At 49.6% G+C, this 26580-nt stretch overlaps 1 protein-coding gene across 1 annotated transcript; it reads left to right on the forward strand.

Annotated features, from left to right (window-relative positions):
* The first annotated feature begins 3120 nt into the window (after positions 1–3120).
* Positions 3121–26398, forward strand: LOC128077050 (circadian locomoter output cycles protein kaput-like). Its single transcript, XM_052675689.1, is given in 11 exon segments — positions 3121–3236; positions 6972–7159; positions 18238–18356; positions 20986–21075; positions 22609–22687; positions 22875–22999; positions 23156–23358; positions 23462–23571; positions 23874–24015; positions 24164–25665; positions 25668–26398. Coding segments are annotated over 11 exon segments (2631 nt in total). The 5' UTR covers positions 3121–3195; the 3' UTR covers positions 25700–26398.
* The last annotated feature ends 182 nt before the right edge of the window (positions 26399–26580 follow it).

The following is a 26580-nucleotide window of genomic DNA, read 5'->3' on the forward strand; positions in this document are numbered from 1 at the left end:
ATGACGTCACGGCGGGGCGGGAGGCGCGGGCTGCGCGGCTGTGTGGTGGCTGCGGGGGGAGGGTTGGACGTGGTGCTGTGCGGGGTACCGGAATGCTGCAAGAAAAATATTAAAAATTAGAATGTTTTGTTACTTGCATCTTAATTATACTGTATGTGTTACGAGGGCTGTCCCAGTTGCAATGCCTCCTGCCTGCATAAGCTGGCCCACACATCAGAGGTGGATATTGGTGGTATGGCAGTGGGTTGAACCTTCCTAGGCTTCAGCCGTGCACAGGAGACCCATGAGGACAGGAGCGGATAGGAGGAAAGAGCAAAACAGCTTAGGCACCAGCATCTCCCACTCCCTGTTCAGTGTGCAGGCACCTCCTCAGCCACCAAACTTGTAGCCAGCAGTGCTTGCAGGTGCTGCATCACCAAGCCCTCGGTGGGCTTGCTCCTGAGAAATTGTTGCTGAGGGACACCACGTGCCAGGAAGCTGGAACAGGGGCTGCATGAGGAGAGAGGACATCTTCAGGTTGGATATTAGGAAAAATTTCTCCAAAAAAGAGGCTGGGCACTGGAACGGACTGCCCAGGGAAGTGATGGTGTCACCATCCCTGGGGGTGTTCAAGAAACATGGAGATGTGGCCCTTACGGACTTAGTTTAGTGGGCATGATGGGGATGGGTTGACGGCTGGACTAGACGATCTTAGAGGTCTTTTCCAACCTGAATGATTCTATGATTCAGCAAGGACCCAGGGCGGGGGAAGACAGCCCCAGATACCACGTCCCTAGTGCTGCTGGCAATTCAGCCAGTGTCCACACGGCGAGCAGAACGTCCCTTCCGATCTTGGAGGTTTTGCTGATCCTTGCCACAAGATGGGGCTGGGTAGTGCTAAAGGAGAGCTGCTTCTCTGCCAGCCGCCTTGCATGTCTCCCTTCTGGTGCAATATACGGTTGCAGGACATCACTTGGGCTGTTTTTTAGTCTGCACTCCATCGATGTCAATTCTTCAGCATTGGTTCCCACCCCAGATCCCCACCCAGCATCTTACTGACTCCATGTGCCCATGCTGTGTCCCTGCCGTGGCTCTGCGACACCCTGACATAGCCTGATGGTGACCTAAAGCACTTCAGAAGAGACCTCTCTTTGGGGCTGTGGGAAGTTCTCAACTTGAGATCAAGAGTAGTGTATCTTTCTAGTACAGCACAACAGCCAGCATCTCTCACACATCACCCATTCTCAGCCTAGTGTCTGTGGGACAGAGAGAATGGTACAAATCCACAAAGATTCATTTCTTCTCATTGCTTCAACAGAGCCACACTGTTGAGTTTCACAGCTGGCCATTGATGAAGTCCTGGACCCAGGGAAGTCCACAACAACCTCTTCTAAGCAAGCAGTAGATCTCCAGGTGAGCTGATTGTCCAATGGGAACAGTTTTATAGCAGAGAGATTAGTGTCTTCTGCCTAGGCAGCCACCTCTTTTGATATCTACACTGCTGTCCAAGTTCCTGCTCATGCAATCTGTGTGCATTTGGCTGGCATTTGAAAGCCTCTTTGTGTACAACAGATGCACAGGGCAATCCAAAGTAGCTGAACAGGGAGAAAACAGCTGTTAGCAAAATGGTGTTACTTCATGTCAGTACAGATCAAGGCACTTGACTCGGGGTAGGACATTCAGCCCTGGACAGCTCTGGAATCACCTGCTGATAACTTTTCAACCTGCAAAAGAGAAGGCTCCTGGGAGACTGGATGGCAGCCTTTCAGTATCTAAAGGGGATGAGAAATAAGGGGACAGACTCTTTAACAGGGTCTGTTGTAATGGAACAAGAGGAGATGGTTTCAAACTGAAAAGGGAAGAGATTTAGATTGGATGTAAGGGAGAAGTTGCCCAGAAAGCTGGCGGATGTCCCATCCCTGGAGACATCCACGGTCAGGCTGGACAGGGCTCTGAACAACTTGATCTAGCTGTAAATTTCCCTGTTCTTTGCAGGGGAGTTGGACCAAATGACCTTTAAAGGTCCCTTCCAACTCGAATGACTCTAGGGGCTTGCTGGAGTGGTGGTAGACAGACTTCCTAATTATTTTATAATCTGTGGCCCACACTGCCTTCCCCATCTTTGCTGCTGTGGTTTAGCTAATACCTGTTGCCTAGTTTTTGAAAGATTGCATAACAGAAAACAAAACAACACTCAGCACTTGGCAAAGAAATATCACCATTTTGGTTTGGTTGGTGTCTGGTGTCTCAACCACTCCTGGGCTGGAGCCAACTACAATTCAAACAGGGGCTGGGGAGAGCATCCCTTCCCCTTTTGTTCTGGTACTACTCATAGGGGCTGAGACCAGGACTGGTGATCTATCTACCTCCTTTCATTTCTCTTTCTTTCTTTTCCTTTCTTCTCTTTCTCTTGAAGTTGTTAAGTATCGCAAAGCTTACTTGAATTTCCTATAACATTCCTATAATTATGGGAGAGCCAACGCATACAGCATAACTGCTTTGTAGAAATCCCCTGTTAAAATTCTATTTTATTTTCTCTCTGTATGAATCCTGAGCGTCATATCACCTTAATTTGACCAGGGATGTAACCAACTGCCATCCTGCATTCCTCTGTACATGCATGAGAGTAGGAGAGCTGTTCCCACATTGCCTGCAAGTCACACTCGCTGTTTGGTGATGGCATTTAGTGACTGCAGGAGTTCCTTGTCCTGGAGAGGAAGGCAGGAGGATGGGGAGAGTCAAAAGGGCCTCCCAGGACAGAGCAATCGAATAGCACGTGCTGCTCAGGGTAACTTTCCACTCAGGCTTTCATCTCTGCCAGTGGCTGCATGTCACCTCCACACTGAAACACTCTGAAGTGTGACTTTGAAGTGCCTCCCGCTGTCATGGTGGGCATGGTGGGCATGTGCTGCCACGGTGGGATGGGCTGACTGTTGGACCTAACGGTCTAGAAGGTCTTTTCCAACTTTAACAATTCTGTGACTGTATGGTTCTATGCCTTTATGACTACAACCCCTCTCCACCAGCTGCTAAGGGAGTGGGGTGGTCGCAGGAGGGACACGGCGGTCAAGAAGCAGGGAAAGCCTTGCGGGCTGCCCGGGCACCTGGGCTGGGCAGAGCCACGCAGGGGCGGCTTGGGACCGGGGCCGCCCCGCTTCACTCCCATTTAAACTCCTCCTTCGGGCGCCGTCGGCGGTGCTTGGTGCTGCCGGCGAGATGTACGCCGGGAGGAAGAGAAAGAAGCCGGTGCCCAGGAGGTTGGTGCGGAGGGGGACTCTGCCCGCGGGGCTGAGGGGCGGGCGGGAGCTTGCTGCGGGGCGAGCCCGGGGAAGCGGGCAGGGCTGCTCTGCGTCCTGCTTAGCGTTATTTGCTGCTGGTGCTGGCTGCTGGAGGCTGAGCTGCTGGGCGAAGTAAAACGGCAGCCAGCCCGAGCTGTTTCTGGAGGCAGCTGGGGATGCTCGGCGGTGCTTGGCTGCAGGTGCGGGCTGATTGTGCGGCGGTCCCTATCGACCGAAGTTCCCCAGCCCTCAGAAACTCAGACGCGGGGCTCCGTCACGGTCCGACGCTGTTTCCCAACTTTTGTGCCCTACTCCTCCCAACTTGCTGCAGTCGCCCCGGCCTGAGATCGGCAGGCACACGGGAGGCTCAGGTGCCTGCTTCTGAGGTCTGCAGGAAGGAGGGATGAGCTAAGCTCGAGCCTGCGATGGAGGAAGGAGTGTTTCTTCACAATCCTCCTGGATGTGGTGCTGGGCACCCTCAGTTCCTGACAGCCTGCAGAAGTGCCACACTTCGGCAGGGTTCCTCATCCAAAGGGCAGCTGGAGAGGCAGCACTGCAGCCTTTATCCTGCTCACAGCCGTGTGTTCCACGTGTCCTTGCTCCCCCTGGCCAATGCAGGGGCTGTAGCTTTTTTTCTCAGCAGCTTCATTGTGGACTCTGGCACCGTTTCTGCACTGGGAGACTGAAAGCAAGTATTGCTTGTGGGATGCAGACCCTTTCAAGACATTTTCTCACTGCTTGTGCAGGCATAGAGCTGCCAGTTCTCAGTGTGTTGTCCTCGAGACCCCACACAATGCCTGGGAGGTGTGCATGGAGCCTGTCCTAGGGACAGGGAATCTCAGCAGGTTTGGCAGCACACAGGCACCTGTCCAGCCCAAACCCAGGGAAGGGCTGTAGTTGGCTCCAGTCCAGAACTGGTTGAGACACCAGACACCAACCAAACCAAAATGGTGACAGCAGGACCCTTCTGTGACTGAATGGCACAGGCACTGTTCTGGGCTCTTTTGGAGTTGACTGAGTCATCACCCGGGCATTGCCTGGTCTTGTCCCTCACATATCCTGGCACGTCCCTCACCCTACCCCACGGCTCAAACACCCTGACGTCTCCTTTAGTAGTGGTGATAGGCACAGAGCGGATAGCAGGAGGAAAAGAAGAGAGGAGATGAGATATAATAGAATCAGGAAGGATGGAAAAGACCTCTGAGATCATCTAGGCCAACCATCAATCCATCACCGCCTCTCCCAGCACTGCCTGGGTATGTTCCGTACATGTGTGAGTTTGTCCCTTGCAAAGTCCTGGTCACCCCCAGCATCCTGGCAGCCCTGCAGCTCCAGTTGCTGGGGCTCTCACAGTCTCTGTAGATGCTCCCACTCTCTTGCCAGAAGGATTAGCCAGCAGGTTACAGGCAGAACTGTTAAGGACAGAAAGTCAAACACGTTAGCAGACAAAGTTTCTGCCTTCAGGGGATGCATGGTTTCCCCACTGGTGCTCACCTGTGCAGATTCTCTGGTGGCTAATAACAGGGTTGTGTTCATGTCTGTGCCTTTCCCAGGGTATGTGTGTGTGATGGTGGCTGTCAGTTTTCCTGCTGGCTTCATTTTAAAGCTTCATAACTGCACAGAGAGTGAAGAGCACCCAGAAGATGTTTCTCTCTGGCATCCATGAGGATGGTTTGGAGATCCAGTGATGCAGGGTATGGCGCTGGCCTACATGAATGGGCCAGTGCAATTCTGCAGCCCTCTTGCCCTTTCCCTGCAGTGCTTTGGTGTATGCTGGCCATACACCCCACTTATGCAAGTGCCATCAGTGCTCCTCCATAGCAGGAGACCCTGCTATGTCTCTGTATATTTCCCCTTCCATAAAGAGCAGCACTGCCTGCTTGGCTCCCTTTTTCTTTCTGTGGAGCGTGCCTGTGTAGCAAGTGTGTATACTATATATATGACTCTCCTCAGATATCTTTAAAGAAAAAAAAAAATCTTTTTCCTTAAAGATACCTGAGGAAAGTCAGAATTACTTACAGAATTGCTTGTTTTTTTCCTTGACTCTCTAATTGAAAGCTATTTCATTTTTCTTCCCTGATGACTGCAGTTTCAGAAGGGCTTGTTAAGCCAGTGGCTAACAGAGTACATCAAAGCATCAGTGCCAGTGTTCTGCTTGGCTTGTGTAAATAAGTTTGGTGATGAGTTACACCTAATCTCTCTAGAAGCGAGGTCTGTCCATCCTGATTCTCATCTTACAAAACAGCCCGGCTGAGGTTTTCTGGAGAAATTTTCCATCCATGTTTAGAGCCATCAGTAGCTCTCCGTAATGAAAATTCAACCTCGTTGCGTTTCATTTAGTACTCATTTCCTCTGTTGTCACACATGTGAGCAGTCCTGCCAGATGGGATTTGAGAGCAGTATTAGAGGGGAGAGCTTAAATTGCTTCTAAATACTGGTAGATCCTGTTATCTGAAGCTGCTTTGTGGAGGTAGAGTTTGTGGTTACACAAATTACATCAAAACAACACAGATTGCATGTTAGGAGATGCAATTCAACCAAATACAGAGTGGGGTGTGGGTCCCTCATGAAATCCAAACTGTTTTTCTTCAAGCTAAAAAATTGGAAACCAAAAGAGACAAGGTGACATCCCAGATTCATGTAAGTCATTAGCTAACCTCTAACCACTGTGGCTGAGACTTCAGTGGTGGTGAGTGTGTAAAACTGCAGCTGATTGGCTCTCCAAGCCAGCTTGTGACAGACAAGAGCTGCTCTCACAGAACCTGCAAGCCCAGAGTTTGTCCCAGAACCTAAGTCTGGCATCAGATGTTTAGTTTGGAAGTGCTCATATGAAAGGATTAGAGATCATAAGCTTGGAAAGGCTGTTTTCTAAGTGCTGTGCCCTAAACCACCTGATGTGGTATCTCTTCATCCAAGTATTACTTTTGATTTTCATGTGTGCTTTCCGTTTGTAGCATCAGTTAAGAAGTAAAGGAATGGATTCAGACTGAGCATTCAGACTCTTCTTCATGAGTTAAGAAAAGAAGCCTGGTTGTGGAGCTTCCTTCTGCGTAAGATGATAAATGTGATTGCAGGAGGACAACTTAGAATAAACTAAGAAAAATTCAAAAACATCTTCTTGGACCTTCTTACTTTTCATTCTTACTATCTGTTTGTCTGCTCACTGCCAGTGTCTGGCCATGTGCTGATCAGGCCCTGGGCAGGACTGCTGGTAGAATCCCCTGAGGAGCTCAGCTAGCACTTGCCATCCTGAGGAGCTTATGTGAGCATGTGAAGTGTGACAGGGAAGGGGCCTGCCATGTGGAATGGGTGCAGGATGAGGAGTTAGAGGAAGGAGCAAGGGTGGAAGAGTCTAACTGGACCAAAAGATGCTCTTGTGAGACCCCCAAGAGTTCTGATGGCTTGTAGGTCTCCACTCAGTGTCCCTTTCCCTGCCAAGGCTTGGTAATGGGAGCAAGGCTGTAGTATTCTGCTGACATGTTAAGGTTCTCCATGTTCCCACTGGAGGACACCAACCAGGGACTGCACGAGGTGTCCAGCTGGCATGGCCATGTTGTCCCCAGCCTCATGACTTTGCTGGGGCTTGCTTTTACTATCTCATGGCCTTACCTTGATCTGTCTGTGTTTTACTGTTATGGCTGCAGTAACATCAGCTCTGGGGTTGGGAAGAGCCTGTTGGACACACTTAATCAAACTCTGCTTTGCCTTTTCCAGCCCCAAACCACCATCTCCTGAAGGGGTGAAGTCCAACCCCTCCAAGAGGCATCGAGATCGACTCAATGAGGAACTGAACAAGCTGACTGGCTTGCTGCCCTTCTCTGAAGATGTATGCACCGGGTTTGATAAACTCTCCACCCTGCGACTGACGGTAGGATACCTGAAGGTGAAGAATTATCTTATGGGTAAGTGCCTTGTGTCAGGGTTGAGAGGAGTGAGAAAGCACCTGGGCTCAATCCCTGCTGCACTGTTCACATCCCATCCTGAAGTGATGATTGCTTTGGGGTGGAGAGTTGTATCCCCTGAAGACAGGATGATGATTGTGATATCAAACCCTTGAATATTAATCTTAGAATCACAGAATGGCTTGAGTTGGAAGGGACCTCGAGGATCACTGAGTTCCAACTCCCTGCCACAGACAGGGCCAGCAACCTCCAGATCTGGTACTAGACCTGGTTGCCCAGGGTCCCATCCAACCTGGCCTTGAACACCTCCAGGGGCAGAGCATCCACAGCCTCTCTGGGCAGCTGTTCCAGCACCTCACCACTCTCTGTAAAGAGCTTCCTCCTGACATTCAATCTAAATCTTCCCTCCTTGAGCTTAAAACCATTTCCCCTTGTCTTGTCACTCTCTACCCTTGTAAAAAGTTGATTCCCCTCCTGTTTATAATCCTCTTTTAAATACTGCATCGATGTTGCATCTTTAGCAGTGGACCAAAGATAATCTGGAAAACTGGGGAGAAAAGTGCCACGTCTCCTAAAATGTGTAGGCAGTGGTTGCTGGGAGATATGATCACGGGACATCAATCCCTCAAATCTTCCAGAGAAAACACTTTTTGTCCTTTCTGGAAAGAATGCCCTTCATTTTTGACTGCTTCACATTCAGATCTAAACCTCTTCAGGGAGTTACACGTCCCTGAAAAGAAACAACCTTGGGAAAGCAAGGACAACTTGGGCACCAGGAATGTCCAGGAAGGACATTGCAGGAGCCTACACAGGATGTGGATGGGGGAAAGGGGATATCCATGTGAAAATTTTCAAAAAATTCTTTACATTATAGGGATCTGTGGGCTGCTGCATCTCTTCTGGTCAAGCATAGGTAGGAAATCCAATGCAGGGCTGTTCTGTTTGTCACCCTGATGCCCTGTGGATGGAAGGTTAAGCAAAGTTGATCCTAAGGCACATGTTCACTGTTAGCTCATTTCTTTCCTGTTCTTCCTGGAGTTCATGTGTACATTGGAGGCCCAGTGCTGTTTGCCTGCCTGGCACAGCTAGGTTTGGTTGTGGTGGATCCTCTAGGTCTGAAACAAGCATTTCTGTGAAATGGGGCATGATGGCTCATAACGAGGGACCCCTGTCTGATTTTGCAGAGTGGAATGTTGAGCTGATATGCCTGGAAGACCAGTCTCCTTACATTTGCCCCTCTGAAGCCCTGTGTAGCTCCCTTCCTCCTGCTCACAGCTCCTCTACAGCAGCTATGCCTTCTGGATTTTCAGTGGTAGTTGGTGTATCTAAGATAGTTACTACTGATTAAAAGTCCTGTGCTGAGGGCTCCCAGCTGTTCCTGCAGACTTTGCCTTTGCTGTGGATGAACTCAGCCTTGGGGAGCAAAGGTTGCCTTGTACTTGTCATGCATGACTTCCTTTCTTCTGGTATCATGGGGTGCTCAGTGTTTCCTTACTGCTTTCCCATAGGTTAACTGCTTTTAGGAGGCTGAACTTATTAGGAGGCACCTTGCCACACAAGGAGAGCATGTCACACTGGCTGCACATGCACAGAGGAATACTTGTGTGTATAGTATTGTATGTGCTTTCGATACTGTTGGGCTCCTCAGAAGCCATTCTGCACATACAGCAAGCCTTGCTAAATGTCTTCCTCTGTCTTCTTTTTGGGGAACGAATCTGGGAAATAGGATTCAGCCCCCTGGGTGGTTAGGTCCTTGCTGACATGCAGCCTAATGCTGTGAGGGCAAGGTAGGTCTGGAATGCTACTGCTGTGCAAGGTGATGGTGGTGGCATAACATCAACCTGCCTTGTTTGGTTGATGTTCAAAGGAGGACAGCTGTCCCTCTGTACCAGTGCCATGGGGCTCTGCAGCAGGTAGGAAGTGAAACAGCCATACAGAGCCTGTCAGGCAGGCTTGTCTCCACGTGTTCATGAGTCACCTCCCTGCTGGTGGGACGTGAACTTCAGACTGCAACACAAATAAAGCCAGAAAGGCAACTGGGGATTGCTTTCATAACTTGTTTACAAGGGCAGGTAAATACTGCAGAGCAGTGCTCATCCTGCAGCTGGGGGAGACGTGCTTGGCATGGTGAGGGGACAGGGACAGGCACATAGTTCTTCACCAGTGCCTTGTGCTCTGTGGGAGAGGTGATGGACCCAACTGTGCTGTTTCAGGGAAGATGAAGGCAGAGCACACTGAGGTCAGAAAGCCACCAGCATTCTTCTACACTCCAAAACTCTTCCTAAGTCATCTTTCCTCTAGGACAAATAAACTCAACTCTCCTGGCTTTTGCCCCATGCCCAGTCTGTAAGCTGTCCCCTGGGGCTCTCCCTGGGCCCTTCCAGCTAGGGATGCACATCACCATGAGTGGACCCCTTGCCAAGCACACTTCAGCTGGGTCTCTGTCTTTGAGCAGGAGTGCATCCCACTGTGTGCTCTCAGCATACATTTTCCCAGGGTGAGAGCTGCTTTAGAAAAGCAATCATCATCGTGTATATTCACATTCAGCTTGAAACTCATCCTTGTAGTGCAGAGCCCTTCTGCCAGCCCAATTACTGCCATTTGGGCACTGTGCCCTTGATTTATTTCCCCTCCCTTGCTTTGCCCATGTTTGCTTTGAAACTAATCTTGTTTGACTTCAGATCATTCTACTGATTCACTGAGATCAGCGTCAGTTCTGGCCCTGTCTGCTGAAGCCATGTGTCATCAAGGAGTCATGGCAACCTGCCTATGGTTTATCATCTCAGGCGCTGTGGGAGAAGACAACAAAATCATTCCTATTGCTCTCTCTGGTTCAGCTTTGCTGCTGGGTTCCATTTCATGCAGCCTTCCCTCCTGCAGAAGCAGCAGGAGAGCATGGCATCGCCTTGGCGAGCATCTCCATCCCTTGCTGTCCCCTTCAGCACCCAGTCAGGCATTCTAATTTGTGTTATATTGATAGAGCTCTTCTTTCCAAATGTTTTTAGTGAGTCCAGGCACATGCCCCTTCTCCTAGGAGAAATGTCTGTGTATTCTGTGTGGAGCCAAAGTACGTGGTTATAACCGGTTTGGCAGGGAGGCGGGTGCTGGCAATCCTGGCTGTGTGCCCACGCAGGCTGTGTTGTAGGTTAGAAGTAAAAATCCCACTGCTAGAGGTGGTTCTTGCAACGTACCGGAAAGTCCATCTGAGACTGAGATCCCTGCACAGACCTGAAGCCAAAGCAGCAGATATTCAGCGCTTTGGAGCAGGAGTTTGCATGTGAAAGCAGGTGTGAACAGATACGAGGAATGGGCTCGTGCTCACTATCTAATCTCTCTTTGCTACTTTCTGCTTTGTATATCACCTGCATATTTCACCTGCAGCCTTTCACAGAACCATAAAGCTGTTTGAGTTGGAAGGACCTTTAAAGGTCATCTAGTCCAAGATAGGTCAAGTTGCTCAGGGTGTGGTCCACCTGATCTTGAGGTAATTCCAGATCAGTTACACTCTTTCTCTACTCGTGACTGCAATAAACAGACATCCATAGAAAGCATAGTCTTGGACTGCCTGAGATCCCAGGTCTTATACGTTACAGAGCTCTCGGGTCTGGCTTTTTGGTGCTGGTGGTGTATTTCTTCACCTTCTTCTTTTCAATTTAAATGTTTAGGGAGAAACTGGTGAGAGATGGATGGAACAATCCTCTCGTCCTACTTGCATGCATTCATTGGCCATATTTCTTCTTCATATTTCATCCCAATACAGCTTTTTTTTGGTTTGGAAACTTTCTCAGGAAGACCCTGCAGAGGTGACAGACCTTCATCTGATTTCTTTTTAGTGTTGATGGAGGGATCCATGTACCTTGCTCCACAGATGGAGAAGGGCAAGCTGACCTGAAGAGCATACAACACCTGCTTGAATTACTAGGGAAGCCTTCCTGGAGGCTGGCTTCTACTGAGCTGGTCAGGCTTTGTGTGAGTGTTCAGAAACATGCTTTGGCTGTGACAGGTTTGCATGTCCAACACCAGAATGCAAGTGGCATCCAGTAGCTGTGCCTTGTAAGGTCACATCCCTGGCCTCTGTCCTACTGCAGCTCATGGGCTAAGCTTGTCTGACAGAAGCTCTTTATCAGAGCAGGTTGTTCTATTCTTAAACCAGTGAGAGCTGTTACCTGGACGTTTGAAGCAGGAAATCTAGTGCATTTACCAGCACACTCATGAAAATGCACGTGGCAGTTGTGACGCTGCCCCAAATCACCATAAATCATCTGCCCTGCAAAGTGCCATAAACAAGCAGAGAAGAAAGTTTCAGAAATGTTTTGTAAGACCTCTTCTAAGCCTGACAGAAATGGTACTGACGTGTATAGATGGGCTGAAAGCTTGGCAAGGATGGTTAATGTTTTCTGACAAGCTCTGCAGCTTCTGTCTAGTAAATGATTGATCTGTGCCCTCTTGGGGGTTGACTACAGTTCACGGAAGAAGTGACCATTTCCTGGTGTTCTCACCAGGTTATATCTTGTTCCAAGCAAGGCTGTCATTTGAGGGAACAAGCCTAGATGCCCTTATATGTGTTGGATTTAGAGCTGGGTTTGTTGTACAGATTTTTGTGCCCACTGTAAGTGTATGCATCATGACTTGTGCAAGACTTCATTATCTGCTGGACAGAGCAAGCCAGGTGCATGCTTTGCATGTCAGGTGCATGCAGGCTCAGTGACCTAGAGGCGAGTTTTGCTCTGCATCAGAGCTCTGCATACCCAGCCAGCATGCTTAGCATGGGATAGGGTAACCCCTCCTGCCCATTCATATCAACAAACTCAAAGCAGAAAAGGAATAAATGACTAGACTTTCTGGGAAATGATTTTCCAAACCTCTGGCATCGCCGTGGCTTTTCTGTTCTTACCTGGTATGAAGCTTGCATGTCCCTCCTGAGATATCCCTGCATTATTCCTGCATAACATTGCTTTTGGCTCATCCTTGTCTTTCTTGGGACATGAGGAAGAGGTCATCAGCGTGCACAGCAAGAGGACAGCCAAGGTGAGTGCATGGGCAGCAGACGGGTAGATGCTTCTGAGTCCTCTACTGGATTGGAGAAGGGTCACTGTTATCATGATTTCTGCTTAGGATCCTGGTCAGCACAGTTGCAGCTGGAAACTCACAAGGATTTCATTTTTGAAAGTTGAAAGAAACAGTGGGGTTTTTTGTTGTTGTCATTTTGTTTTGATTTTTTACTTGAACTTTGTTCTGGTGTATGGTGCTGTTTGGAAATCAGACGTTATTGCAGGGTAATAACTCTTTGGACTGACTTAGCTTTGAATCTGCTTTGCCTGTTTTACTCCTGTAGGTGCATAAGAGCCATGGGGAGCTCTGCCTACAGCCTTCCCCAGGCTAGCCTAGCCCAGCTCCCAGCTTGGATTCAATGGGCTTGGATTGATCTCCTCATTCTCCAAGGAATAGTGTGGTGCAGCACCATCTCAGTCTCAGCATATGAGAGGTGTATGTGTTGAGTTCTGGTGGTCCCCAGTTGGTGCATGTCAAGTGCCAGCAAGTAAACAAACAGCTTGCTTCATGCATCTGGGGCAAGCAGGAACCTGTAACAGTGGAGGAGTCCTGTGTTCACTCTTCTTCTGAACACCACGAGACTCCCATTGTTAGAGCCTGCTATAAGTAGGAAAGCTTGAGTCCTTCCCTAGGTTATATGGGAAAAACATGGCAAGGTTCAGGGCTTGATCTCTTCCAAGCTTTGTTCCTTGAATACAGCCTTTGAGTGCTGGTGGATAGCAAGGACAACTCTGGTGCTATTGAAACCTGCCTACTAGGATTTATTTCAATGAGTAAGCTAGACTGTGCTTTACCATCATAGGCCGTGACATGTTTTCAAGCATAGATGTGTTTTAGCAGTAGGAGCAACTAGTGTTCTACCTCTGGGAGACAACTTGATGACAGCCCACATTTCAGTTTGGAGGATGGCTTTGTTCTGAACAGCTCTGTGATGCCAATGCTGCTCTATGTCTGGGAACTCTTCTCAGGTGCTGTGAGAACAAGGTGAACCACTGTCCAGTTTTTCATTTACTTCTCCCTACAGTTGGCCCATTCTGGCTTCTTAGCAGTCAAACCATCAAAAGAAAAAGTCACTTCAAGTCACTTTTGTTACTTCCGTAAAAGACAGATGAACCTCACTGCATTTCTGTCCACAAACAGCAATTTGCAGTGGTTGCTCCTTGGACTTGGATCCAACAGTGTTCTGGATAAATATGGAAGGACTATGGACCTCATCTTTGTGAGAGTATGCCAAAGGAGGAAAGCTTGGCGCTGAGTTTGCAGTGCTGCTGGGTGCCCTGGACTCCTGATGTGGTGGGACCCCCACTTGCTGCAAACAGTGAGACCTCAAAGCTTGGATGGATTTGTCTAGTGCTGAGTGGCTTGGAAAGCCTCCAGTTAGCTGGAGATCTGTGCTGGGGTTTGTTTTCTAGAGTTCGCATAACAAAAGAAGCAGATGCTGAGGATTGTGGAGAAACATCTTGGAGTAATTGCTGATGTGGCAAAGTTCTGGCTGTGCTAAAGACAAGAGCAGCAAAAACAAAACAAAAACAGAACCCAGAGCTTAAAATGTTCTGCCAGGTGGAGGGGGCATGCTCAGGGTATGTGCTGCTGTACCACTGTCCCAGGTTAAGGTCATGCAAGTGGCAGCATCTGCAATAGAGAGCCCTCTCCCAGTACAAGACCACGCTCTGGAGCTCATAAAACCAATAGTGACCCATTGGCCCACACACAGCCCGCTGTCAGCCTGGGGAAGGTCAGCTGCCCTTTGCAGACAAGCAATTGAGCACCAGTAGGTGCTGGTGCAAAAATGCATCCACTGGAACAGGCTGCCTGGGAGGGCTGTGGATTTTCCTTCTCTGGAGATATTCAAAACCCCCAACTGTGCAGCCTGCTGTAGGGGGCTTGCTTTGCAGGGGAGCTGAACTCAATGATCTCTGGAGGTCCCTTCCAGACCCTACAATTCTGTGATCCCTTGAGGATGAGCTGAGCAGTATGGTTCTGTCATCAGAGGGAGCTGATGCCCCACTGGAACACCATTAATCTGACAAAGAGTTGCAGGATGTGTTCTCCTATGTCCACATTTCCCACCAGCAGTATGGGACACTCACTGTCCCTGCACTGTGCAGTTAGGAGGGATAGATGCCAGGCCCCTGTCTGTGCTGGGGACTTACTCTGTTAGAGCAGAGGGTTGGCCTAAGAGATCTCAGGAGGTCTCTCTAACCTCTGCTGTTGTCTGACTTTGTAATGCTCTGCTGTGGGGCACCACTGCAGCCAGCATAAAAACAGCTTTTCTATTCACCTCCTTATTGCTTGTTATTCCCATAACGCAGAGTTGCAGGCATCTAGTCTTAAAGTATCTAATTCAATGAAAGAAGTCAAGTCTGTGGGCAAGGTCCTGCAGGATCGTAGCAGCAGGTTGGAGGCGATGGCGTGGGCTCCCTCAGGGACTCATGCACTGTTTGGGGGAATACTGGATGACTTCTTGCAACAGTTTCTGATCTGTGGGTTTGGCATTTACCTGCAGAAGGATGTTTTCCTTGGATGATGTGTACCTGCTCTGCTTGGCACTGTGCAACGGTTGAACAATGGAGGAGAAAGTTGGTGCTAATTTGTTGGGTTTAGGATTGGGTCCAAGAGGAAAACAGTTACAAGCAGCATGGTGTTACTGGAAGATCTGGGAGCTCCTAGTTTTGTGGTACCAAACATCCCCAGAATCTGTTCAAAGGGGAATTTCTGCTGCAGGTGAAGTCTCTCATCTCCGACTGTTGTAACTCAACCTATGGGACCAGGACTGACCCCAGGATCTTTTACTGATAATATTTTTTTTCCCGTTGACAAAGCTATGCCAGTTTGCAAGGGATGTGTCAGCTTCTGTGGTCACACTGCTATAATTTGTCTCAATAATACAATGGGCAAAAGGTGAAGAGTTTTGATCTCTTTGCTCCTTCTTCTCATTCTTTCTCCACACTGCAAAGCTTAGAAACTTCCTGTTGAAGGCAAGGATCACCAACCCAGCAAAGTGCTGTTGGGGATGTATGTGCAGTTCATGGGCACCAGGATCTGCTGTGTCTGGCTGTACTTCCTCCCCTCTTCTTTAACACTGTACACCAAAAGCCTCTTTCCCAGCCCAATGAAGACATGAATGGTCCCTAAATTACTTCAGCAAGTGCCAGGGATTTGTGTAGTAACTGCAGATCACTTGTGTGTCATGCTATCTCCTGTCTTGCATTAATTGCTGGTTTTCCTGGAAATCCTTGCTATGTGATTCACCAGGGTGCTGAGATTTTCTGGCATTAGCCTTAAAAACTAACAAAAGCTTATTTTATGCTCATTTTTCAGTGGATATGGAAGCAGGGTGTCTAGTAAAGGAAAGGAAGAAAGGGCAAAAAGAATCAGCGGTGACTTCTGTGCTCCCATGCTGGGCTTGGGGGATATACAAGGGAATGAAGTACAGCAAAGATCTAAAACCACTTCTTTTAAATGGTTTTCAGGCAGGCTTGGGGTTTCTTTTAATGGGATGAACTTTTTGATCTCGACTGTTTCTTGTGGGAGTCTCAATGTTATTCTATAATGTGTGTCTTAAACTGGGGGTGACTTACCCAGCGCACAGCACTGCCTGTCAGCTCTGTCACCCAGCAATGCCTCGCAGCTGCAGGAGGGCAGGGGGCTTGAAGCCATCAGCTTGTGTCATCAGTGAGCAGAGCCAGCCAGCACGTGCAGTGGGAGCACTGCCTTTTGTGGGGCAGCAATTCTGCCAGCTGTCTCTGATGGGAGTGGATTTATGTGCTGGTGAAATCCCCCAGGAGGTAATGTGCCTTGAGCAGATGTTTCACAAGTGCTCCCTCTCTCTCATGGGTGCAAATGGGGTGGTTTTTCTGCTCTTTGATTAAAAGGATTTGTTTCCCTTCCAAACTAAAATGATTGAAAATAGCCTCTGTATCCCTTGATTGTTGTGTAGGCCTGGAGTCCTCTGTGTGGCTGTTCTCATCTCCCATCTCTTGTGGGATCACTTTTAGCCCCTGTGGTTCTTGGCAGTTTGAGCGTGAATGAGTTTGGAAATCATCCTGGAGGGGCAAAAGCCGTAGGGATGCTTTGTTCCAGGCTCGTCACTGCAGGTGCTTGGGGAAAGTTATGGAGAACTTGGGGAAACAAAGTAGTCAGTTACGACATGTTAAGGGGGTCATCACCTGGAGGTGGGCAGGCTCTTCCCCTACAGAAGCTCTCCAGAGTCTGCAGACCACTGAGGAATGGTTGTGGTTCCTGAGGACAGCCTCAGCCCAGCAGCAAATTCCTCTGCAGTTCCAAGACCTCACTAAAAGTATCAGACCGATGGAAATAGACAGCTCAATAGCAGCTCCTGGGGCCTGCCACTGGCTCTCTGTACCCCTAAGCCTTCTACCCAAGCCAGGCCATCCTAAACGCCCCATAGGAGGCAGAATCTGCAGTTTTCCAGCACAGCTGTGCAGAAATGAACCATTCTGCCACTGAGAATGTAGGGGGAAGTGAGCATCACCAAGGAGAAATCAAGAAAACCCTTGAGAAGATGGATATTGTGCTGCTAGTGGGGAGGGGAGGGTGAAATCATTTTGCTGGAAACAGTGAAATGAGCAAGCAGGTGTTTTGTGTTGGATGCTGCTCCCTCTGGCTTGCTGCAGCTCTCCATGCTGAATGCTGCTGGGAAAAAGCTGGGGACCATGTGCATCCTCTCCACCCTTTGGGAGCTTTGTTTTGGAAGAGCTTGGTTTCTTTTTGAATTCTCCTGCCCTAGTTCAACGCTTCAGAGAGGAGTCAGCACTTCAAAAGAAGAAAAACAAATTAAAAAAAAAAAAGTTTTGCTTTGAAACTATTCCACCCCATCATGTGCAAATTGAAGTCATACCAATGGTACAAAATGGGCTTTGGATATTTTTCCTTGTGGATCACTTGGCAACCATGAGAGAAGCTCTCCTCTTGGTTTGCTTTTGTCCTGATTTGTAAGGACGTTGACTTTTTGAAAGCCTTTGCAAGATGGGATTGTGATCCTCCACTGCCTGGTGAGGGCTTCTGTCTCATGGCTGCCTTGCATCTGTTTTTTGAAACACCTTTAGATGTTGAACCTTTTCTTTCTAAACCCTTCCCAGAGGGCTCGCATCCCTCATCCAAGCTGATCAACCTCTTGCTTGTTTGGGAAGCGTCTGCACAGGACGGTTTTCCCCTGCAGGAAAAAATGTGAGCTTACACATGGGGAAATGCTGATCTGGGGAATGGGCTGACCTGACTCACCCAGGGGATGCTGGGGTTGAGGAGACCATGCCATGCCCTTGAGAGACTGAGCATGCGATACAGGGATGACAGGGGACCTGGCTGCTGCTTGTGCATCATCCATCATTACCCAAGGCCTGAAGGGGTCTGAAGTGGTCCTGAGGTAATCTGTTGCCATGGGATGGATTAAACGTGTGGTCAGACCTAGGGTGGTTTAGGGTTTTTCCTCATTTCCTACTTTTCCTCCAGTATCAGCTGCACCTGTGGGTGTTGCCTTGAAGGCTTTGATCAAGGAAGCTTGAAGCAGCCTGTAAATCAGCATGGGGAGCTCACAGCCACAGGTTCATCAGTGCCGAGGGCAGGAGGGCCTTTCTCCGCTGCAGTTCTCACAGCACTGGGGCAGCTTGAAGCTAAGAATGGGGTAGCACTTGGCCCACAGTGGTGAGCTCCAGCTCTACCAGGCCCTGAGCTAAAGATTTCTTACTGTGGTGATTGCATTTCCCAACCTGTCACACTCTACTCCCCTCTGTTGTTCCTGACTCAGACCTTGGCAGAAGCGAGATTTCCCAGAAATGGGACTGAGCAGGGAAGACACCATCTTAGAGGAAGTGCTGAGCAAGTGAGGATGCCTTTGTAAAGGGGCTCTGCTCCAGTTCCCACCCATTCTGAACTTCCTTCTCTTTCCTCTGAGCTGCCTGCACACGCATGATGCACCCATTCACAAGCAAAACTGAGATGGAGGGGAGGAGGAAGAGGCTCCCGGTTTGCCTATCTACACTGATTTCTTGCTGCCTTACTTGCAGCTGTAGGTACGGATGTTGGCAGCTGCATGCTGGATCAGCCCAGAGCCTCAGCATGGAATGGACAGACACATCTGCAGATCAACAGGGAGCCATTTCCAGAGGGGGACCTGCTGCTCCAGGTACCGTGCCCTGGTTTGGTCGATGGGGTTGTCCGTTAGCTCCTGCCAGACACAGTGTCTGGGCCCTGCCCATCAGACTGCACCAGCAGCAGTGGGATGCGTGGTCCCAGCTGTAGAGCAAGAGGAGACCCTTTTTTGCCAGGAGGTGCTTCACTGTGATCTTTGCATCCTGAGCAGGCACTGAGCACCTCAGGAAGGGCACTGGAGGCACTGCCTGGCTCATTTTCTCTCATTCAGTTTGCTATGGCTTAGCTTACAGTGTGGCAGGTACCAATATGCAAGCTCGTCCATTCTGTCCAGAAGGGTGCAGAGGCATCACATACAGCAGTGTAGGGAATGATCCCAATGAATTTCCAGGGTGGTGTGTTCCTAATGCTCCAGTGGATGCCAAGAGAAGACAGGAGATAGCTGTGTAGTACCGTGTCCACTAGGAATTGGTTTCCCTACACGTACTCCCTGTCTGGAATGGAAGAAACCCAGGCTCAGTCTGAAAGTTGAGAGCAAAATGAAGAAAGATGGATCTGGGAAGCTATTGTGGACAAAATCAATGGACAGTGCAAGTTTGCCTTATGAAAAGGCCAGTGTATGTCAAGTGAAACAGCCCTCACCAAGTGTCAGAGAACAAAGAGAGAGGGATTCACCTGGCAGGAATGCTGCTAGCTCAGACTGCAATCTGTGAATGCAAGCCAGAAGGAAATGGCTCAGAAAAGTTCCTTAGAAAGGCTGTTTGCTGAATAAACACTTAGGCATCTCAAGCGAAAATATATGATGCTCCTTGTGGATGCAGGGCAGGCCTGCAGAAGGCATTCGATCTTTGTGGCTTTAATCCTGATACCATGGCATCCTGTGCCTGTGCTTTTTGCATCTTGAATTCTCTTCTCCCATCTTTGGTGATTGGGCTTGATGATCTTAGTGGTCTTTTCCAATGTTAATGTCTCTATGATTCTTCATCTCAGATGTCTGCAAGTATGATAGTCACAGATGAATTGGAGGAATAACACAATAGCCAGAAGGGAGCCAGCAATTGCCCAACTCTCTCTATGAGGCTTCTCCCAAGTGCTCTCCAGGAGTTTGAGCCAGGCCACATGATGGCTGGCAATTTGCTGAGCTATCAGAGCATTGGCAGCTGTGGATGATTGAAGGCATCTGGATAGCATGTGGGATGTTAATAGGACCAAGATCCCTACAGCTGAGCTGCCCATTTTTTTTCCTTAAAAAGTATTTTATTCACATGTTATAATTTGCCAAAAGCTTTGACTCAGGGCTCATTGGTGGGGGCTGCAGCACATGAAGGGAAAGCACCAGTCTCCCTGCCTGCTGGATGTGCATCAAGCTTGATGTGTATCAAGCAAAATGCTTAAACCAACAGGTTTTAAAATAATCCAAGATAATTAAAATGATTTTTATTTTTCTGTCTTTTTATTCCATTGACCAGCTGGTTCTCTTTGTTCTGGAGCATCCCATCCATCACAGTGCACCTAGGATGAGCTGCAGGGTGGACCACGAGTTGTTCATCCCTGCTAGCTTCTGGTGTTAGCAGCTGGTCAACCTGTGGTCTGCTTTGTTTGTTGTCATACTAAGAAATCATGCTTCTACCACTGTAGCAACTTGAAGTTGCCCTGAATTGCAAATTGGGGTAGAGGGAGTTACCTGAGCGCACAGGAATCCTGCCAGCTCTCTGAAGGTTGCACTCATGTCAGGATTGCAAGGCTGGGGGAAAGAACTTTTGAGCCTCAACATTCTTCATAGAGGTTCATAAACTGTGTGTGGTTCTGTGATTTGTTTTCCTGACCTCCAAGGATGTGACACAAATGACTACAAAGGCTGTTTTTAAGCAAATAGCTACTGGTTGGTATGTATTTAACTGCAGGCCATGTACATGCAATTGTAGAGTGGAAGGCAAAAAGTGAAGCTGGCAGTTGGTGTGAGCACAAAGATGTTTTACGGAGTTGATTTTTGTTTTCATTTCTTGCATGTGAAGCCTTGTTTTCTGTCATCTGCAACATAGGCCGGAACAGAGGAATTTTTGCAGATTGGTGTCTCACAGTGGCACTTCAATGCCAGGATGTGTTCGGAGGCCTTTGAAAGTATGGAGACTCCTGAGACATTAGTCAGAAACAAGACTAAAATCAAACGGGAAGGGACTGTTGTCCTGAGTAACCAGAGGCTGATTAGATGGGATGGCGTTAGCTCCTCGAAGACACATCAGTTTGCATGTCCAGGGCATGGGGGATGTCATGTCAGACATTGCAAATACAGTTGCCAGGGCCTCATCTGGGCTTTGGTTTTCCAGATATTGTCACCTCTGGACTTTCAAAGTACAGAGTGGCTGCTATTTCCAGATGCTTTATGATATTTGAACAATAACAGCGGCTGAATTTGGTCTTTACTTCGTGTACTCCTTAGCTGATGCCTTTTAATACAGTATTTGCCCTGCCTGTATGTGAACACAGGTGATGTTTTACAAAATACAGTGGTTTACCAAAACATCTAGGCTATCTCTGATCATTGCTCATGCTGACTGTGAGACCTCCCCACCAAATAACACCAACACTTTAAGATAGTCCAGCCAGCCAGCTGCTAAACTGAAGCTAAGGAGAGTAACTCTGGGCTCAATTTATACTTTCAGGCACTTAATGGGTTTGTCATCACTGTGTCTGAAGACGGCTACATCTTCTACGTCTCCCCTACCGTGCAGAACTATCTGGGCTTTCATCAGGTGGGTGCTATTTTCTCCTGAGTGTGCACACATGGATGCAGCACAGGCCTGGGAAGGAGATGCTGGCCAGCCAATGTCAGTGCTTTTTCTCTCCCTGCCCAGAATTTGGTCACTTCTGATGGATATTTTCAAATGAGTTGTGTTCTTCAGGGCTTGTGAAAGCCAGCAAATGTGCTTGTGAGCTTAGTAGCCACAGATGCAAACTGAGCAATGGTAGGCATTACATCCTTTCCTCTTTGTGAGAGGGGTGTAAACTTTTCATCCCGTGGTGTCGTCCACCTTCACTGAGAGGGTGGGAGGGGTTATCACGGTGGTGAGCATCATCAGTGCCTGGAGGTTTATGTGAGGTGCCATAGAAAAAGAAGGTCTATTTCCCCATTCACCCCATTATTTCTGATTCCTCTAAAGCTCAAAGGACCGAGTCAACAGGAACACGATGAGGCTACCAAACTCAGTTTTTGTAGACAAAGCTGTGAGGTGGGCAGTGCTGATTCTTGGTTCAACAGCAGACTGATGTTTTCCTCTCTTTGTTCTCTTTGCACCCTTTCCCAGCTCACTGTAGGAGGATCCTCGTGTGCAGGTGGGCCAAGTCAAACCAGCTGTCTGAGGCAGGGGTGGTCTTCTTCTCCTGTACGTCTGGCTAAGCAGGAAGTTCTGTTTTGGCACATTTCTGAGGACAGGGACATGGCAGAGGATGGCTTGAGCTGCCTGTGTGCTCAGCAGGGCCACGACTTTGCAGGACCAGGCTGAGAAAGGCTGCTCCAAGACATGGCTATAGAAGAAGGGGTGTGTGTTGGGAGGTAGAAGGTGTGAGGACTTGCTGGTGTTTCCTAGGAAGATGGTTTGCACCAGAACACTCCCACAGGCTTAGTCAAATGATAGTTTCTGTTCAGGACAAGGATGGGTATTTCTAACATGATGAAAAGAATTGAGGCAGAAACACCTCCAGGTTGCACCAAGCATGCGTGTGGTAACGGTTGATACCTTCCAAGGGGATTTCTCCTGGTAGCAGTGTGTTTCAGGTCACTAATATCTGTACAGTTTCTTCCAGCATATACCCACTGGTTGTACTTGCACCTGGGACAACTAATAGTGCAGCTGCCCAGGCTCACTCCGCCTTCTTGGCACACCTTTGGTACCTGTGGCATGCTCTGGCACATGTTTTTTCACACAATAGGAAGTTGTAGGTTTTGCTCTGTTTACAAAAGTATTTTTCAGACCTCACCACTCTTCTGTTGTTCTCTAAACTTAAACCTCTCTCTGCTGCCTCATCAGTTGGAAAACGTGCCATTGCTTTAGGATGGAATGGAAAGTCTGTGTGTGGGCTGTGGGTCGGCAGCACAATCTATGACAGAGCCTGTTCGATCCCTGCCATTCCTAGTGGAGGTTTATCTGGTACATCTCCGTGCTGTGCTCAAAACCCTTTCTTCCCATTTCTTTATCCTCAATAACTGTACTTTTACCACCCGCAAAGAAAAGCCAGGGGTCAGTACCTGTTAGGTGCTACCTGCTCTCCACGTTGTCTCATTCCAGTCAGATCTCATCTACCAGAGCATCTACGAGCTGATCCACAAGGATGACCGAGCTGCTTTCGACTGCCAGCTGCACAGCGGTGAGTGCTGGGCTGGGAAGTGTGGGCTCAGCCTTAGTCACCCCCAGAGAGGTCCAACCCCCACCTCAGGACCTGCCGTCCATCCATGGGAACCACTTGTGACCAGCAGCTGTGTGGTTTCCTCCAGCTCTGCAGTGTCCTAGCAGATCTGTAAGGTGTGGCTTCATTTTCCACTTGTTTTTTCCAGCCGTTCCTGATGGATGCAGCGTTGCAGGAAGCCCCAATCACCAGTGCCCTGAGCGCTCTGGCTGCATGGAGAGGAACTTCACCTGCCGCCTGCGCTGCTTGCTGGCTAACTCCTTGGGATTTCTGGTAATGCCAGGATGCCTCTAAGCACTGGCATCGCCCCTGGACACATCCCTGCATGCCTGTGTTCACTCGTGTCCCATGCAGACGTGAACTGGGGCAGTCTGGTTTCCAGCTCCTATTTCCTCACCTTGCCTGCCTTGTTTTCTCATCCTTTGCAAGACCTTGAATTTCCAAGGACGCTTGAAACTTCTTCTTGGGCAGCAGAAGAGGGCATCAGACACGTCCCTGGGGCCTCTTCCACTCGCTCTCTTTGCCATCGTGACTCCCCTTCAGCCTTTCTCCATCCTGGAGCTTCAGAGCAAGGCGCTGTTCTTCCAGTCAAAGCACAAGCTGGACTTTACTCCCATTGCCTGTGATTCCTGGTATGGCATCTCCCACCTTCATCATGACAAAACCCGTGGCCACAAGTGCAGAACAGAAAGCCAGAGTGCCACAGGGTGCCCATGCCTTGTGCTCTGCCCTCAGGGGAGAGGTCATCCTGGGCTACACAGAGGAGGAGCTGTGCAGTACAGGGTCTGGGTACCAGTTTTTGCACGCAGCCGACATGATATACTGTGCAGAGAGCCATGTGAGAGGTGAGTGCTGAGGGGAGCAACCTAGGGAGGGACACTGGGGCCGTGGCAAGTCTGTGGGCTGGCAGCTGTGCAGCCCTGGCCTTGCTCCCTTGTGTTCCTGAGGTCTGCAGGAGCTGTGATGAGGTGTCCTGCTTGATACCCGCACAGGAAGCTGGTAAAGTGCCATCCTGTGCAGGGACACCCTGACATGCAGCACGGTGTGCCGGCTGCAGTTTTTGCTTCTGTGCCTAGGCACAACTTGCCCACGCCCCTGCGGTGCCCAGCTGAGTCTCTGTGCCACCTCTCTTTTCTCCCTGCCCCAGTGATAAAGACAGGGAAGAGTGAGATATCAGTCTTCCGGGTGCTGAGCAAGAGGGGCACCTGGGTGTGGTTGCAGTCCAATGCCTGGCTGGTGTACAAAGGGGGTGAGCCTGACTGCATCGTCGCCCAGCAGCGAGTCCTGTCGTGAGTATGGCTGGGTTTCCAGCTGCGTCCCCTCGCCCAGGGTCTTGGACAAGTCTGCGAGCTCCCATCTTGCTGCTTGGAGGCTGGTCCTGCCTGGCCTGCAGAATATACTCATTGTGTTTCCCTCTCTTTTTCCTCCACTCTGAAGAAATGAAGAAGGGGAGGAGTGTTTGCGAAAGCGAAGCCTTCAGCTGCCTTTCAGCTTTGCCACAGGGGAAGCGATCATATATAGGAAAAAGTCCAATTTCCTAGGCTCCTTTCAGGCTAAGGAGGAATTTCAGACAAAGACAGACACCCATACAAAGCAGCATGCTGTAGATCCCAACTCTATTCTGGGGACCACGATGGAACAGGATGCATCCATCTCTCTCTCCCATGCTGATGTCCCTCAGTTCACCTTGCGAGATCTCGATGCTGAGCTTGAGGGACCAAGCCAAGATGGAAAAGCTGGTCATGACAAGGACAGCAGTTCCTTCCTGGTGGATATTGAAACCCTCTTTGAGAAGAGTGAGGTGGATGGAAACGTATCCCAGAGCCTCAGCATGGACAGTACAGAGCTACAGCAGTGGGAGGACGCTCTGCTTAGCTTGTTCGTGGAGGACCTGCCACCTGAGGACTTTGGTGAGATGCTGAGCAGTGAGTTGCCCTCTTACATGGAGCAGATGCTGTTCAGGGAGCGTGATGGAAAGAGCACAGAGTTCATGCACTGCAGTGAGGAAGGGTGTTATGTGGCTCAATTCCAGCACTGGGGATTTAATCCAGAAGCCCCACAGCAGCCCCAAGCAGCTGGTGCACAAGGCCAGAATGTTGTGCCCTCTCTGGACTCCGTTATGTCAGAGGGCAGCTCTGCTCCAGAAGAACAGCAGACCCTGATTGACCCAGCCAGTCTGGAGGAGAGGATGCTTCTGGATGCCTTGGGCTCCAGCACCAAGCCCTGTGCAGAGGATCAGTTGGTCAACTCAGGACTGGAGTTTCAAGTAGGACTTCCCTCCTCTATTCCCATAGACACCATCATTCCTGATTGCCAGAGCCAGTCTGAGTGCACTCTGATGGGCTTGAGCTGCCCACCTCCCTTGGACTCCAGCACTCTAGTGTCCCAACGGCATGATGATGTCCCAGTATGGGCAAACCTGGGCAGCACTTTGGGCCAGAGCACTTCCCCAGGAGATTGCCCACTGGATGCTTGGATGGCAGCTCCAAAACAGCTGGGAACAACAGGAGCGTCCTTGGAATCACAGACTGCACTGACCAGCAGCTCCCAGAGCTGGGGGAGCTTCCCCAGAGAGTCCCATTGCAATGGGAAGCAGGTGCTCAGCAGGGACGCATGGCCCCAGCCTCAGGGACTCGTGCTAGGGGTCAGTGAGGGCCCTGGCACACATCAGACAGACAACATCATGCTGCGTCACTGTGAGTACAGAACGAGGCAGGGTGTCTTCAGGCACGGGAACTCCTTTCTTGGGGATGCCATTAAAATACCTACAAGTGCTTTACCTTGCACAAACCACCCTGGAACACTGACAGGATTGAGTTTGAGTTGCTCAGCATCTCACTTTGCAGAGGTGGGAGTGAGGACATCCTCCTGTGAGCCAGCTGCTGTCTTTCCACTGTCCTCCTTGGCAGGCAGGCAGCCCCTCTGTGCATGCAATGTCCAGTGAAGGTGTGTGGTGGGGACTGCAGGACCTGAGGGCCAGTGGGGGGCATCTTTGGAGAGACAGTGGGGTGAGGTAACTGCAGCTGTGTGCACAGTGAGTGAACCCAGGGAGGGAAAGAGGTGCTTCAGACCACAGGGATGGCTCCTTCCCCTGGTTTTCTCCCTACTTTTACCCATGCCATCAGGTGGAGGATGGTGTGTTTTTGCCAAAGCAATGAGAAAGGCATCAAGGGAGGCAGCGCTTGCTGCCTGCCTCTGTGCTTAGGACCGATTCTGTGGCTTTAAAATTTGTTTCTGAGACAGAGCTCCATCAGCCCTCCATCTATCCTTAATAAACCAGATCCAGGCAGGGATGCTGCAGGATGCCCTGTGGCCTTGGCAAGTCATCAGCACTGGGTGGGATGATGCTGAGCTGTAGGGTGCAGGCAGCAGAGCGATGCTGGACCCTTCTGCAGCAGCCTGGAGAAGCACCTGATGTGAGCCTGACACACTGACCAGCCTCAAACCTTGCAGTGCTCTGCCACTGGGGGCTGCAGCAGACCCCTGCTGCTCCATTGCTTGCATGTCGACTGTGTGCGTTATGTCTGTGCATCCGTGGATTGTTTTTGTGTCAGTGTCTCATTTTCCACTCTGTGATTTCTTTGTATGTCATTCACCAGCATCAGGGCGGAAGAAAAGATGGACTGCAACTCACTCACTGCACTTTGTTGTGTATTAAAATGTGGTTTGTATTAAAAAGTGGTGTGACAGTTTGTTTGATGGGGCTCTGGGCAACCTGGTCTGGTATTAAATGGGCAGGTTGGTGGCCCTGCCTGTGGTGGGGGGGTTGGAGGACCTTGGAGTCCCTTCCAACCCGGGCCACTCTGTGACCTGTGACCTCGAACAGCATCTCTCCATTTCCCTCTCAGCTGAGC

The sequence above is a fragment of the Tympanuchus pallidicinctus genome, unplaced genomic scaffold, assembly GCF_026119805.1.
Source record: "Tympanuchus pallidicinctus isolate F22 unplaced genomic scaffold, pur_lepc_1.0 scaffold15, whole genome shotgun sequence".
NCBI classification, from domain to species: domain Eukaryota; kingdom Metazoa; phylum Chordata; class Aves; order Galliformes; family Phasianidae; genus Tympanuchus; species Tympanuchus pallidicinctus.